Source organism: Amblyomma maculatum, chromosome 5, assembly GCF_055883805.1.
Source record: "Amblyomma maculatum isolate TAMU_Amacu chromosome 5, ASM5588380v1, whole genome shotgun sequence".
Taxonomy (NCBI): Eukaryota; Metazoa; Arthropoda; class Arachnida; order Ixodida; family Ixodidae; genus Amblyomma; species Amblyomma maculatum.
In genome coordinates this window covers 39,728,476-39,744,110 of record NC_139348.1, presented here as the reverse complement: position 1 = coordinate 39,744,110, position 15,635 = coordinate 39,728,476, and the positions used below count along the sequence as shown (strand labels likewise).

Below are 15,635 nucleotides of genomic sequence, written 5' to 3'. Positions count from 1 at the left end.
CAAAAATAACAAGGGACAGTTGGAGACACTGTGTATCCGCGCTCAGATTTGGGCAAAAGAAAAAAATACGCTCCCTGTCGGGGAATCGAACCCCGGCCTCCCGCGTGACAGGCGGGGATACTGGCCACTATACTAACGAGGAAAACTGCTTGCATGGCAGTTAACCCTTCTCTCAATGCGGTGAGGAGAAAAGCGCGCATTCAAGTGCGTCACTGCAGTAAGCACAAAAATAGCAAGGGACAGTTGGAGACACTGTGTATCTGCGCTCAGATTTGGGCAAAAGAAAAAAATACGCTCCCCGTCGGGGAATCGAACCCTGGTCTCCCGCGTGACAGGCGGGGATACTGGCCACTATACTAACGAGGAAAACTGCTGGAGGGGCAGTTAACCCTTCTCTCAATGCGGTGAGGAGAAAAGCGCGCATTCAAGTGCGTCACTGCAGTAAGCACAAAAATAACAAGCGACAGTTGGAGACACCGTGTATCCGCGCTCAGATTTGGGCAAAAGAAAAAATACGCTCCCCGTCGGGGAATCGAACCCCGGTCTCCCGCGTGACAGGCCGGGATACTGGCCACTATACTAACGAGGAAAACTGCTGGAGGGGCAGTTAACCCTTCTCTCAATGCGGTGAGGAGAAAAGCGCGCATTCAAGTGCGTCACTGCAGTAAGCACAAAAATAACAAGGGACAGTTGGAGACACCGTGTATCGGCGCTCAGGTTTGGGCAAAAGAAAAAAATACGCTCCCCGTCGGGTAATCGAACCCTGGTCTCCCGCGTAACAGGCGGGGATACTGGGAGAACTGCTGGAGGGGCAGTTAACCCTTCTCTCAATGCGGTGAGGAGAAAAGCGCGCATTCAAGTGCCTCACTGCAGTAAGCACAAGGCACTTTCGATGTGAGCGGATGTGTCCCTGCTCGCCTCCCGCGATATCGTCGCGCCTCGCTCCGTCGCGCCAGCTTCGCTGCCGCCGAGCACCTTCGCCTGCGCCCGCTACCGTCCGTAGCGGCAGGCGTACGTCCTCGCTCGTCGCGCGCTCTCCAGCGCCGGCGAGTTCCTTCTACTAGGAGGTCTTCCCAGCAGTCGGCCGCGTCAGCGGCCACCCGCTACCTCTCCTAGAGGCCTAGCTCGGCGGGCCGCTTAGGCGGCCGCGGCGCCCTACTCCTCGAAAAAGGATTTCCTCGGGGCCGCCGTCGTTTGCTGCGGCGGCGGCGGCGGCCCCCTCCCTACTTCATGGACAGCAGCCTGCAGAACCGCCCGCGGCTTCCTGCAGCTCCTTGGATCTGGGACGCACCCTGGCTAATTCTCGCTGCACCCTCGTGGCGCGAGAACCCTGCCTCCCCCCATCGCCACGGACCACGTGTTGCTGTGGATCCGGTGACCTACCCGCCGCGCTGCTGCTGCTGCAGCAGTTCCCGGCGCCCCCCCCCCCCCTGTTGCCGCCCGACTTCGTCGTCGCGGTGACTCCCTGCTGACATCTTTGTGATGCCGCAGTCCTCGCTGTGCTCGCGCTTCCAGCCAAGCCAGCATGCTTGCCACGTGCAAGCCACCCGCCGTCCTCGCAGCACCACTTGTGTGCACCGAGGCGGCTCCACCTCGCCGCCATGGACCACGTGTTCTCGAGAATCCTGGCACCCCCTCCTGCTGCTACCTGGATACTCCGGGACAGCTCCCCGTGGGCTCCCTGCTCGCGGGCCTCGGCGCGCTGTCTACTGACGGTCACCTCAGCGCCACCCGCCGCGCTGCTGCCTTGGCAGCAGTCTATCGCGGTCCCCTCCTGCTGCGGCGGTTGCTCCAATCGCCGTGGCGTCCTGCTGTCAACAGCAGTCCTTCCTGTGCCTCGCAGAGGCGCAGTACCAGGCTTCGTCTGGAACAACCAGAAGCGCTGCTGCACCGGAGGCTGCGCACCGGACCACCGACCTGCCGATGCTCACCGGGCTATTTGCTTGGTGCGGGCCACGACAAAAAGGCGATCTCCCCCCCCCCCCACCCCTCCCAACATCCCACTTCCCCACCCCCCGGACACCAAAAGTGCCGCCGCGATATTAGGCCGGCATAACCCGTGTCCGGTTCCCCCCCACCCCCCGTGAATATCCCAAAGTTCCCAACAACAACAACAACAGCACAAGGGACAGTTGGAGACACCGTGTATCCGCGCTCAGATTTGGGCAAAAGTAAACAATACGCTCCCCGTCGGGGAATCGAACTCCGGTCTCCCGCGTGACAAGCGGGATACTGGCCACTATACTAACGATTTTTTTTTTCTTTATTGCCGGACAATGCACAGTTTACAAGAGATAAAGCACGCCATCCTGTCTTCGGCTGGCGAGATCAAGTTAAAATTTTTTCAGGCACACTAACTCATCAAATACATCGATCCACTCAGGAGGTTCGGGTAATGCCTGGTACACTTCTCTCATGTATACCATACTCTGAATGAAATTTTCGCGTACAGAGAGAACATTTGGATCTGCGTGACGCACTGCCATTCTTGTTTGCCACAGACTGTGAAGGCCTAGGAGCATAAGCATGTCATAGGGAATTTCATCACTTTTCACTGGGAGAAACCGGATGCCGTAGGGTGTAATGGGCAGCTGTTTCTTTAGAGTTCGTTGCAATATGTCCCAATGGAAGACAGGGTCCCAGTACTCGATGAAAACGTGTTCAATTGTTTCCGCTTTTTTGCACAATAGACAATTAATTGTCCATGGAACGAATATGCCCTTCTGGTGTAGCCATGCTTTTACGGGGAGGGTGTTCGTGTGTAACTTAAAAAAGAAGGATTTAATGTGAGGTCTAACTGGCATTCTTTTGACCCTCTTCAACACATCCCTTCCTGGGTCTTCGCAGTAAATTACTCTGTACAATGGAGCTGGTAGTAGGTTTTCCAGCAAGTCAGCATACAATTTCTTTTTTGTAACAGAACACAGATAATTGAATGAGAACCGAACATGCAGCATACGGAAAGAAACCACAACTTCATGAAAGTAGCCAGTCACGCGACGGCACCTTTTATCACTTGTTGTAACAATGAATTCAGGCAGCGCTCTCGCGAGTCGAACTTGAATAAATGTGCGCAAAAAACTGTCCCTTTGATCCCGTAGAAAAAAGAAACGTGACACAATCTGCCTAATAAACAAAGTAGATAGGCCCAGGCCTCCATCGCGGACTGAGCGGAAGAGATTAGTGCGGCTGACTCTCTCCCAAGTTGAGCGCCATATAAATACAGCAAAAACTCGGTGCATTTTCAGTACATTTGCATGGCTCATAGACAGCACCTGCAGCACGTGCCATACCTTAGCTATCAAAAACAAATTGCACACAGTAGCACGCGCAAACATTGAAAGGCCACGACACTGACAATTTGCCATCTTCTCTCTCATTCTATCCGTTGCCTTACTCCAGTACTCTGCGGGATTCTGATAGTGCTCGAGTGGTACACCAAGATACGTCGTTGGTGTGGTTATCCAATTCATACATGCAAACCTATCTAGCTTAATGCCCCAGTTGCCATGCCATATACCAACGCTTTTTCCCCAGTTTAACTCTGAACCAGTGAGCTTACAGAACTTCTTAGCAAGATTGACGGCCCTTAACACACTCTGGCGATCTTGACAGAATACGGCTATGTCGTCAGCGTACGCCAGTAATTTTACCTCTGTAGAGTGTATCTTAAAATCTATTATGGCTGTTTGACGAATCACTGCTAAACAAAAAGGTTCGACATAAATAGCAAACAATAGGGTTGACAGTGGGCATCCTTGTCTTACAGAAGATCGTATAGGCACTCTCTCTGTAAGAGATTTATTTATTATGAGCTGTGCTGCACAATCTTTGTAGGCCATCATTACGCCATCTAAAATGGTGCTGCCAACATTCACATGCCTTAATATGCTGAACAGAATCTCATTTGAAACCCCATCAAATGCTTTCGCCAGGTCGAGTTGCAGCATAGCAACTTGACCTTCCATGTCATCGCAGCACTCTAACACATTTCTGGCGATGTGCGTATTAGTAAGGATTGTTCGCCCTTTGATACCGCACGTCTGATGCGGCCCCACAAGCTGTTTAATCACGCTTTGCGCCCTCTTCGCCAGCACCTTCATGAATACTTTGTAATCAGTATTTGTAAGGCTGATAGGCCTGTACGATGTTACTGACAGTAGCTTGTCACGGTCATTCGTTTTTGGGATCAGAACGATATGGGCTGCTCTAAAGGACGGTGGCACCTGTCTTTTATTATAGGCCTCATTGAACACGCGATGCAGTATATATGCCAGCTCATTGGCGAAAGCCTTGTAAAATGCGGCTCCAAGTCCGTCTGGTCCCGGTGACTTGCCTGCAGGCATTTCCTCGATAGCACTCTCAATTTCGCACACGCTTATCGCTTCCTCCAGGCGTTCTTTATCGTCATCTTCTATCTTTGACATATCGGACATAAACTCCGTCATGAAATCGTCCCTGACTCGGGTAACGTTGCTAAATAACTCGCTATAATAATCCACGAAAGCTTGCTTTATCAATTTTTGTTCACCCGTCACCTCGTTTTGATAGCGGATCTGTCTTATTTCTTTTTTTGATGCATGCCTTTTCGCGTCGCTTAGAGATCGTTTATTTGGTGCTTCCCCAAGCCATAAGCGTTCGCTCCGCGCTCGAATCAGAGCTGCCCTGTATTTTTCGTTGTCTATAACCTCCAGTTCACTTTTGGTTCTTCTTATTTCGGCTGCCACTTTTTCCGGTTCGGAACTCGCTGTGTTTACCAAAACTTCCAGCTGGCATTGAAGTTTTTCTTTCTTCATTTCATTTCGACGCTTGATGCTCCCTCTTTCTATCGCAGCCATTTTGAGTTCAGTTTTAAATTCTTCCCAGGCAAATCCGTAATTTTCTGGCTCATTACTCATTAGCCACCCCAGTTTTTCCTTGACTCCGTTAACAAAAGCTTCATCATCGAGTAGTTTAGCGTTGAACTTCCACAGGTTCCAGTTGAATCGCTGCTGCTTTGGATTATTGCCAATGGTGAAACTCACAATGCAATGATCGGAGAATGAAACAGGTATAACCATATAACTATTGCAGTGTGGCACCAACGGAAGCGATACGTAAACTCTGTCAAGCCTTGCTTGACTATTTCGCTGGGTGTGCATGAATTGTGGCCGCCCACCGATCGTTATCGTGCGACCTAAATCTTCCATGTTATAGTCAGCCACTAAGGATAGGAGCAAGTCAGCGCTTCGGTCACTTGTATATACCAGTTTAGACCGATCTTCGGCACAACAAACAGAGTTAAAATCTCCAAGCAAAATAACGTACCTGTCACATTGCATATATTGCTTAAGGGCTTCAAAAAAATAACATCGCTCACATACACTGTTGGGAGCATAGACACAAATAAAGCGCCACCCTTTTTCAGCTAGCGAAAACTCCAAGACGATAAGGCTTCCCGTTTCAGACACAGTAATCATTTCCTCTATAATTCCAACACTTTTACGTATCAACCCAACACAGCCAGCAGATTTTCCGACGGCATGACATACACAGATGTTGTAATTGGTTTTAAAAGGCGACACCATACGATCGGTCTGCTCTTGCTTTTCCACCTTTGTCTCTTGTACCGCAATTAAGTCAAGCTCTTTTTCCATGCGAAAGCGGCTGATATTGCCTTCGCCTCGTTGAAAAGCCCCTGACATTAATTGTCGCTACATTTATCGAGTAATTGAAGTTGTTCGCCATTTTAAAGCATGCTTATAGAATCGTGTGATGTCATTACACACATGACTGCCACAACCACATCGTGCGTGTAGTAAAAGCTCAAGACATGGTACGAAAAAAGAACATCCGGCAAAGTCCTCAACTGTACCTTGAAGGTGCATCCCGGGAACTTGAATCCTTCCATTTTGACTCAGGAGCGGCTAGGCGCCTTCGACGGCACCGATTCTGCACACTAAGTGGGCGTCGCCGCCGGTCTTCGGTCCGGTGGGATGTTCGGTTTTGGGCGTAATGTCGCCCAACGTCCCCCCGTTGTTTTTGCCGGGGGTTCATCATTAGCCGGTTGGCCTTGCTGTCCATCCTGGATATCCGCCTCTTCATGCGTCCTTTTCGTGACAGTACCAGTTGTGCCTGGCTCGTTTGAATCCATTGCGCCATCATCGTTTGCCTCAATTTCATTGCCTTTTGAAGTTGAAGATCCTTCATCGCTCTCAGAGTGTGTTGAAGGCGGCTCCAGTTTAGAAGTCGAAGCACCTGGAGAATTACTGGGCTTAGCTTCGTGCTGTACTCCAGACGTTTGCTCTTGAGGCTTCGCATCTTCATTATTCGGTCCCGCTCCTTTAGAGGTTTCCTCGATGTCTGCTTCGTCCATGAGCAGGTCGGTGACATCATCCTCTGCCACGTTATGTGTTACAGAAGCGTACGTCTTCACGCACTGTTCCTCTTCGTGTCCATAACGATGACAAAGAGCGCAGCGCGGAACACGACACTCGCGTCGGATGCATGTGGCCCGTATTGCGACAGCGCAGGCATAACGGGGCCCTGCCCGGAACCACAACCAGGGCAAGTTCACCTGCAATACGGAGCTGATGTGGTAGGTCGTCCTCCGTCACACCTGTCTTTAAAATAATAGTCACCAGGCGCGTCGAGGATGCTTTGTCGTGCACGCCTTGAACACGCCACCGTTCCCGGGACACTTCCGTCACTTTGCCATACGGCAAAAACGCCGCTCGTATGTCATCGTCCGGCACGTTGTGAAGCATCCAATGTAATTTTAAGTGCAGTGCTTGATTGACAGGATCTACCACAAGGCAGCGGCGTTCTTTCACCGTCACCTCTTTCCTAGACAAGAGCCTTTTCACGCCGTCTTCATTTCTGAAGGTCACTGCCCATACATAACTCATCTGGTACGCCCCCAGGGCGATAAATTCAGACAGCAAGCCCAGGCTCGCCAATGCATCACGGAAGTTTTCAACTCGGTATGGCCTTGCCCGTACATTGGCATGAAAAAAAAAATGGTATTCAAAACAATTCGCCCTGTTGGTAGCTGAGGCAGGAGCACTTGGTATTCCGATTCATAAGAGTCAAACATCCTGTTACGGCGGCCCTGGTGGGCCGCTGAAGCCGCTCCTACGGAGCTCATGCTGAACACGTCCGCTCGCTAGCGCGGCCGGAAGTCACTCTGCCACTATACTAACGAGGAGATCTGCTAGAGAAGCAGTTAACCCTTCTCTCAATGCGCTGAGGAGAAAAGCGTGCATTCAAGAGCGTCACTGCAGTAAGCACAAAAATAACAAGGGACAGTTGGAGACACCGTGTATCCGCGCGCAGATTTGGGCAAAAGAAAAAAATACGCTCCCCATCGGGAAATCGAACCCCGGTCTCCCGCGTGACAGGCGGGGATACTGGCCACTATTTTTTTTCTTTATTGCATGATTATGTAGAAATACATCAGTAAATGATCATAGTTGCCAGGCCTCTTGGCTGACAACCGTGTCTAATGGACTTTCATTACCACAAGTTCGCCCATCAGACTCAAGATCTCCTCCGCAGCGTCTTGCTGCTTCAAAATTTCTTTTAGTTTATACACTTGTTCAACCAAATAATCACATACAGATCGTACATCACAGTTCTATAAGCCATCCTACTCCTCCAAATACTGTGAAGGCCCAATATCATGATGAGGTCATACTGAAAGTCATCATTAACAGTTGTCAAGTATCGAATTCCACGAGGCGTCAATGGCAGGTATTTTTTAAGTGTCCTTTGTAACACATCCCAGTAAAACACCGCATCCCAACAATCCAGGAAAACGTGCTCAACTGTTTCAGGTTTCCTACATAGTAGACAGTTTGAGCCCCAAGGTACAAAAAGGCCCTTTTCTTCCATCCATGTTTTGACTGGGAGGGTTCCTGTATGCAATTTAAAAAAGAATGTTTTTACGCCCGGTCCAACAGTCATGTTTTTAACTCGCTTGATAACGTCTTTTCCTGGGCCTTCAGAGTATAAGGTTCTGTACAATGGAGCTGGGAACAATTGCGAAATAAGATTCTTGTACAGACGCTTAGGTGGTACCGTCGCTAAATACTCTACAGAGTACCGCACGCGCAAAAACCTGAACGACCACACCACTTCTCGCAGGAAGCGTGACACAGTGTATCCCCGAGCAGAGCATGAAGAGACTATAAACTCTGGAATTGCACTGGACAGCATGATTTGCATAAAGGTTCTCAGGAATGCATCTTTTTGGTCACGTATGAAAGAAAACCTTAAAACCATCTGCCGCACATATAGATGCATTAGAGACAGCCCTCCGTCTTTAACTCGCCGAAAGAGATTATCTCTGTTAATTCGTTCCCAGTTGGACGACCAAATGAAGACCGCAAATACACGATGGAACCTTTGTATATTGATTCGAACACAATACAATACTTGAAGTAAATACATTATTCTTGCAACAAAAAGGTATTTCATACAGTCGCACGGGCGAAAATAGAGAGGTTACGTCCCATTCATACTTTCGTCCTTTCCCGTATTCCGCTTTTTCATTCCAGTAATTCGTATTTTCCCCGTATTTGTCCAATGGGACTCCCAAATAAACTCCGGGCTTTGTAGCCCGTCTTACTCCACAGAAAGTTTCCGGTTCCTCTTCCCATTCCCCGTGCCAGACTCCGAGGCTTTTCTTTAAATTAACAGCACTACCAGACTGCCTGCAATACCTTTATGTTACTTTCAAAGCTTCCGAAACGCTTTCGCGGTCTTCACAAAAAAGCGCCACATCATCAGCGTATGCCAATATTTTCACTGCACATACTCCCAACTTAAAACCACGGATGTATTCGTTAGCAGTTACCATTCTACACAATAGTTCCAAATATATATCAAAGAGGAGAGGAGACAGTGGACATCCCTGCCGCACAGATGCTCTTACATCAATTCTTTCAGATAACACTTTGTTAATCATAAGGTGTGTAGAACGACATGCATAAGCCATTTTAACTCCTTTCAATACAACGGCACCAACACCAATATGTTCCAACAAACAGTACAATATTTCATGAGACACACGATCAAATGCTTTTTCAAAATCATCTTGAACCATGGCCCCTCTCCTGTTTAGAGCATCGCAGCACTCAAACACACTACGCGCTACATGAATATTATTAAATATGCTTCTGGTCTTTATTCCACATGTTTGATGTGGTCCAACAATATATTTTATAATGTATTGCAATCTCTTAGCTAACACCTTCATCAGTATTTTATAATCAACATTTGTTAACGTGATCGGTCTATAGCTTGTAACATTTAAAAGCATGGCTGGCTCATCAGTCTTGTGAACCAAGACCGTATGCGCGTTGCTAAACGACGGTGGCAGATAACCCACATCAAAGCACTGCTTGAAAAGCCTATAGAGCATGATAGATAACTCACTTTTAAGGCTCTTGTAAAAGGCCGCACTCAAACCATCTGGTCCCGGGGACTTTCCGACATTCAATTCATCAATGGCTTTTTCTATTTCCTCCACACTTATTTCGTTCCCTAACTCTTCAGTAACTTCTTTGCCTAATATTGGCATCCGAGGAAAAAAGTTATCTCTAAACCCTTCTTCACTTGGTGCTTTGCTCGAAAACAGCTCACGGTAATGCTCCACGAAGGCGCTCGTAATTCCGTCTTGATCATCATGCCTCTGCCCCTTGTATTCAATAACCGTTATCTCGTTCGCGCGCGCATATCGCTTCTCATCAGCGAGGGTGCGTTTTGTTGGCGTCTCGCCACCGAGCCATTTATCTGTGCGCGCTCTTTATCGCAGCGCCTCTGTAGTTCTGGGTATCCAAAGCTTCTAGCCTAACTTTGATGCCTTTTATATCATGCATGAACATACCCGGCATTCGTTCTTCTTCACGCCCTAAATATTTTAAGAGCTCTTGCAGTTGCTTTTCTTCTTTCTTATCCCATACTTAATAATGGAAGAGCGCTCAACTGCATTCATTTTAACCTCCTGTTTAAATCGTTCCCAGGATTCAATACAGCCTGTTTCGCTCTCATAAAAAATATCAACGCTTTCCTTAACTTTTCATAAAAATAGTTCGCCTTCTGTAAGCCTCGAGTTTATTTTTCATAAGTCCCAGTTCATTTTTGATTTACACTGCTTCGTTCCGCCCAGCGTGACCGTAACTAAGCAATGGTCGCTAAATGACAGTTGCTTCACTTCATACTGTTCACAGGTAGGCGAAAACTCCGGCGACACATATAATCTGTCAAGTCGCGCGTCACTACTACCTTGAAAATGTGCTAAATGCACACGTTTTTCACCATTCACCAGGACTGAAACGTCCTCTAAGCTGCACTCATTGAGGAAACACTTCAGGAATTCGGCACTTTGGTCTTTTCCAACATTTCTATTCGAACGATCCTTAGAGTCTACAACATAGTTGAAATCTCCTAAAAATATAAGCGCACGACTGCATTCAAGGAAAGGCACCAACTGCTCAAAAAGGTCGCGCCGTTCTTTTTGTGTCGTTGGTGCATACAGGACCACCACCCTAGTTTCGTACTTGATGTCGCACACGACGAAACGCCCCCTTGCACAAGTTATTACTTGCTCCACTGCTATGCCTACACTTTTCCTCAGGAAAAGACAGCAACCTGCCGACAAACCGACTGCATGGCTTACGCAAACATTGAAGCGTGACCGAAAACCAAACACCATATTATCTGTTTGCTGCTCATCCTCAAACTTTGTTTCTTGTATGGCTACGATGTCTAAATCTAGTTCGCTCAACAAACGGTTCAACTGCACTTGCTTCCATCTCGAGGCGAGCACTCGGACGTTTATAGTGCACACTTTCAGCGGTTTTTTCCAACAAGCCATACTCTAAACCCAGCTAACAATGACTAAAGGCTCACTGCTTAAGTCTCTCGTCGCGAGTGAGCGACGAGGACCGCAACGAGGTTTGATAAGGCTAACTTGCCTTTCTTCTTAGCGCCTTCCACCCTCCACTGCTTTTCTAGTCGACGCAGTTGCCGTTCTGTAGCTGGTACCTTTTCGTAGTCTCCTGGTCTCTTCATGGAGGCGGTTGTCACATCCATCGGGGACTCAGCAACGCTGCCTTCCGAAGTGCCTTTCGCTGTTGGCTGATCTGATGACATAGCAGCCTCCTACCCCTTGACGCGTTTGAATTGTGGTGCTGGCGAAGACTCTTAAGAGTTCCTTGGACTGCCAGAAGATCAAATCAGTCGATATTGTCGACCATAAACCCTGACTGCTCATTGGAGGGTCAAATTCTAAAGTTAAAGCTCAGCTACTTTGGTCATCTGATGAGAAGAGAGGAGTCGCTGGAGAAAGATTTGATGTTGGGAAAGGTTGACGGTCGCCGGAGAAGGGTTAGGCAGCGAACGCGATGGTTAGATGGCATTCTCGAGGCATTGCAGATGAAGCTATGTGATGTTAAGAAGATAGTGAGAGACCGGAAAGCGTGGCGTGACATGGTCCATAGGGTCGCGAAGAGTCGGACAAGACTGAACGCCTGAACTGAACTGAACCCCTTTCCAGTCGTTTCTGCAGCGGGTTCGCTAACTTGCGTCTTCCCTCCGCCGGTGGTGTGCTCCGGTTGTTGGACAGCAGGTCCCTCTCCGGATCCTGTAGGGGGCAGAGCTCCAGCGCTCTCTAGTTCCTCCTGGTCCGTGATCAACTTGCTCCCGTCGTCTTGAGGGGGCACAATACCCGTGGCCACACGGGCATACGTGCGGACGCATCCCTCCCGGTCGTGCCCAAAGATATGACACGAACTACATCTCGGAGTGCGGCAATCACGTCGAATGTGGCCTGTCTTCTTACATCTTAAGCATATTGGTGGCCGTCCAGGCACCACCACTAACAGAAGCCTTCCGTAAAACTTGTACATGTGGGGCAAATCATCGATCGAAAGCCCCTCTTTGAGCACTATTTTTACTAGCCGAGTTGTTGATTCGGCCTCTTGAAAACCCGGGCTGTTCCACTGCTCATAAGTGACTTTTTTCACATCTCCAAAGTCTTCAAACGCCCTCTGCACCGCTTCACTCGAAACGTAGAAAGGCACCCAGTGCACCCTGAAAACCAGCTCACGCTTGTTCGGGTCAATGACCGCACAGTAGCGTCTCTTCACTTCCAGCGCTCCTTCTTTCAGCAGGCGTTCCTTCGCTTCCTCAGCCTTCATCTTCAGCATCCAGATATGAGGCATTTGGAAGGGTCCAATGCCAGCCACGTAGGGTAGTACACCAGCCTTTTCCAACGGCTCACGAAAATCCTGTATGCGATAAGGCCGGCCGGCAATATCACAGTGAAGGAAAACCGTTGTCTTCATTGCTTCTCCCGAAGGAAATGTAGGTAGAACCATGCGATAGCCCAGTGGTGGGCGTCGTTCGCCGCATCCTCGGCCAGACATGACCGATAACGAAGCACGCTCAGTGCTTGCCATCACACGTCCGTCTCCCACGGAAGCCGGAAGTGGAATTCGGATACTGGCCACTATACTCTCTCTCTCTAGCAGTTTTCGTTAGGATACTGGCCACTATACTACGAGAACTGCTAGAGAGGCAGTTAACCCTTCTCTCAATGCGGTCAGGAGAAAAGCGCGCATTCAAGTGCGTCACTGCAGTAAGCACAAAAATAACAGGGGACGGTTGGAGACACTCACCGTGTATCTGCTCTCAGATTTCGGCAACAGAAAAATATCCGCTCCACGTCGGTGAATCGAGCCCCGGTCTCCCGCGTGACAGGTGGAGATACTGGCCACTATCCTAACTTTTTTTCTTTATTGCCAAATTATAATCAGATTTTACACATAATGAACATTACACCACAAACACACAACATGGGTTAAAACCACGCGATTTTGGGCTGCGTTATTCATTACAAATCAGGCATGTGCAGAAACACTTCCATTCTCTGAAGCCACTCAGGCACTTCGTCTTGTGTACTGAAAACATTAATAACACTCGCAACTGCTTCGCGAAAATACTGCGTTATTTTCCTGGCTTCAATTTCTCCATGCCTGAAAGCCGTTTTGGATCGCCAGGTACTGTGCAGGCCCAATAACATGATCATGTCGAGGGGTAGCCCATCATCTTCAATTGGTAAAAATTAAATTCCGAATGCATCCACTAGTAGGTCTTTTTTAATCTTTCGTTGTGGAACGCCCCAGAAAAAAAAAGCTTCCCAACAGTCTAACGAAACGTGTTCGATAGTTTCCGGTTTGCGGCATATGAAACAGTGATCTTTCCAAGGTACAAAAAACCTTTCATTTCTAAATAAGTCTTAACTTTTAGTGTATTGCTATGGAGCTTGAAAAAAAAATTTTTTGCTCGCCCTGGTAGAGCGATATTTTTTACTGGTTTAAGGACTGAATTCCATGGAACTGCACAGTACAACGATCTGTACAATGGGATCGGGAGAAAGACATCGCACAAGTCCTTATAAAGATTCTTTCGCGTCACAGTTGATAGATATTCAAACGCAAAACGGGTTTGCAATATGCGACATGACATGTACACTTCTTTAAGGATTTCGAAAATCCTCCCTTGCACACTCGCCGAACTTACAACTAAATTTGGTAGCAATTCGCTCAACCTAACCTGACACACAGTTCTTAAAAATGGGTCCTTCGTATCCCTAAAGCAATCGACCGCTTGCACCGGAAGCCGCGACAGTTCCACTGTCAGATTTGATTTTAACTTTCTTTCTTTCTTTCTTTCTTTCTTTCTTTCTTTCTTTCTTTCTTTCTTTCTTTCTTTCTTTCTTTCTTTCTTTCTTTCTTTCTTTCTTTCTTTCTTTCTTTCTTTCTTTCTTTCTTTCTTTCTTTCTTTCTTTCTTTCTTTCTTTCTTTCTTTCTTTCTTTCTTTCTTTCTTTCTTCGCACCACCCCGGCGGGTACTTTGAGGCAGCTTCTGCGTAGCAATGCAAACGCTGTCCGTTCGCATTGGCAGTTCATGAATGCTTGATAGTGGCCCTACCGGGTGTTTGAACTGCGAACATTAGACAAACAGAAATATGAAGTAAGTCATTACAATCTCGATAGTCTCTCCCAGGCTGTGTTGCTGTCTTCTTCTAGCAGAAGAGTTGATCGGGTACAAAGGGTATCGAGTTACAATGCTGACTAAATTCAGTACGCGGTTTTATGCATCACGTTTTTAGTCCACGAAATAAGGCCGGCTCCTCCCTGCACCAAGCAGGAAAGCTGTGAAAGACTTATGCTCTCGGTGGCGTTAATCACCTTTCACGCTTTCACTGCCGCGTCAACGATGGGAGAATCCAAGCTTTGGGGCTCGCGGGCAGTTTGTGTTCTGTCTAACACGAGGCTTTACATTACACGGTGTAGCTACCGCTACACATTGTTCCCATCCCTTCAGTAGCCATCTAGAGTGTGTGATCTGTATACTGAGCTTTATGACCTATTCTCAAATCCCCAGTTAGAGTGATTATTTATCACTATGTGCTTTGTGTCAACTAAATGTCTGTGCTAATATTGTCGTGGTATTTACAGGTAGACAGAGAGGAATTCGGGTACGCCTTGCTCAGGCCGAAGCGAGAAGAGTTTCTTCACATATTCCTCAACCGAGGCTTCCAGATCCATAGGTACTTGACGCCAAAGCGACTACGGCAACTGTTTTCGAAAATACAGCACGAAGAGTTCTTCCGTTCGGTTTGCTGGGAAGGAGCCCTTGGACATAGTCTGGTAAGCCCTTAGATCAAGTTATAACATCAGAACAGATTGATAGCCATTTGTGTATTTTACAATTTTGGAGAAAGCTGTTTTATCTCATCCTATTCTCGCCTGCCGCAGTTTCCTCGCCAACTAGTGTTTGATTATATGTATATTCCCTGCATTCGCCGAGCGTTTAGCCCTGTTAGTATAGTTAATGTTCTCTTATAGGCACCAACACTACAGATATCGATGCTGAAAAACGCCCACCGATTTGTTCGACACTAAATAACTCATTTACATCTCTTTCGTCATACGTAACCACGCATTGAAGCGTCCAACTGCGCTTTGCTGATATATAAACAGAATGGTCAATTTGGTAGCGCATGTTAAGGCAGCGACTGACATTTTTAGCCATCTAGCCAACGTTCTTTCCCTTCGCGATTCAAGTCTGTGGTTTCCGATAAATAATAATAGCTCATATATTATTGAGTTTGAAGAAATATAAAAGATATAACACTACTTGCAAATCGTGTTCCTTAAATCATCAGATAACCACAGAGATATAATGTGGTTTCGGAGTTCCTGCATTTCTACAAACGAAAGTGGTATCCTCTTCATGTATACTTTATACAGTTTGTGTTCGTGTGGTTTCGTGCGTCTATTTTTGTTCCTGCAAAAACCATGTGCAGAAAATGACATGCACGCATCAATGGCTCAAAATGATAGTTCCTAAAAAGGGCAGCTGAACTGCTAAATGAGAACAAACGTTAAAAAAATTGTGCATAATATATATTGTGTCCTGCTTAATAGAGCCGCAGCATTTCCAAGTAGTTTTGGTCTAAAGGACATAAACATCCGTATTGCTTTTGTTTTGTGTTTTAAGACAGCGCTAATCTTTGTATTAAGCCGTTGAGTTCTAGGCAAGCTCGAATTAATCCCTAAGCCGCCGAAACTGTGGGAAATTGAG

The 15,635-nt window shown here is 47.5% G+C and overlaps 2 protein-coding genes, 2 non-coding genes and 1 pseudogene across 4 annotated transcripts in view; 1 reads left to right on the top strand and 4 right to left on the bottom strand.

The window, feature by feature from the left end:
- LOC146188093 (transient receptor potential cation channel subfamily M member-like 2) overlaps nt 1-15,635 on the top strand; it is a 189,103-nt gene that overhangs the window by 122,309 nt on the left and 51,159 nt on the right. The window contains 1 exon segment of the mRNA XM_084604993.1: nt 14,507-14,698. Coding sequence (XP_084461119.1) covers nt 14,507-14,698 — 192 coding nt within the window.
- On the bottom strand, nt 71-142 carry TRNAD-GUC (transfer RNA aspartic acid (anticodon GUC)). Its single transcript has one exon. It is a non-coding gene; the product is annotated as a tRNA-Asp (tRNA).
- TRNAD-GUC (transfer RNA aspartic acid (anticodon GUC)) lies at nt 518-589 on the bottom strand. Its single transcript has one exon. It is a non-coding gene; the product is annotated as a tRNA-Asp (tRNA).
- Nucleotides 2,334-3,854, bottom strand: LOC146188095 (uncharacterized). Its single transcript, XM_084603075.1, has one exon. The coding sequence runs from the start codon at nt 3,843-3,845 to the stop codon at nt 2,334-2,336; it is 1,512 nt and encodes a 503-aa protein (XP_084459201.1). The 5' UTR covers nt 3,846-3,854.
- Nucleotides 5,939-7,126, bottom strand: LOC146188094 (uncharacterized; annotated as a pseudogene).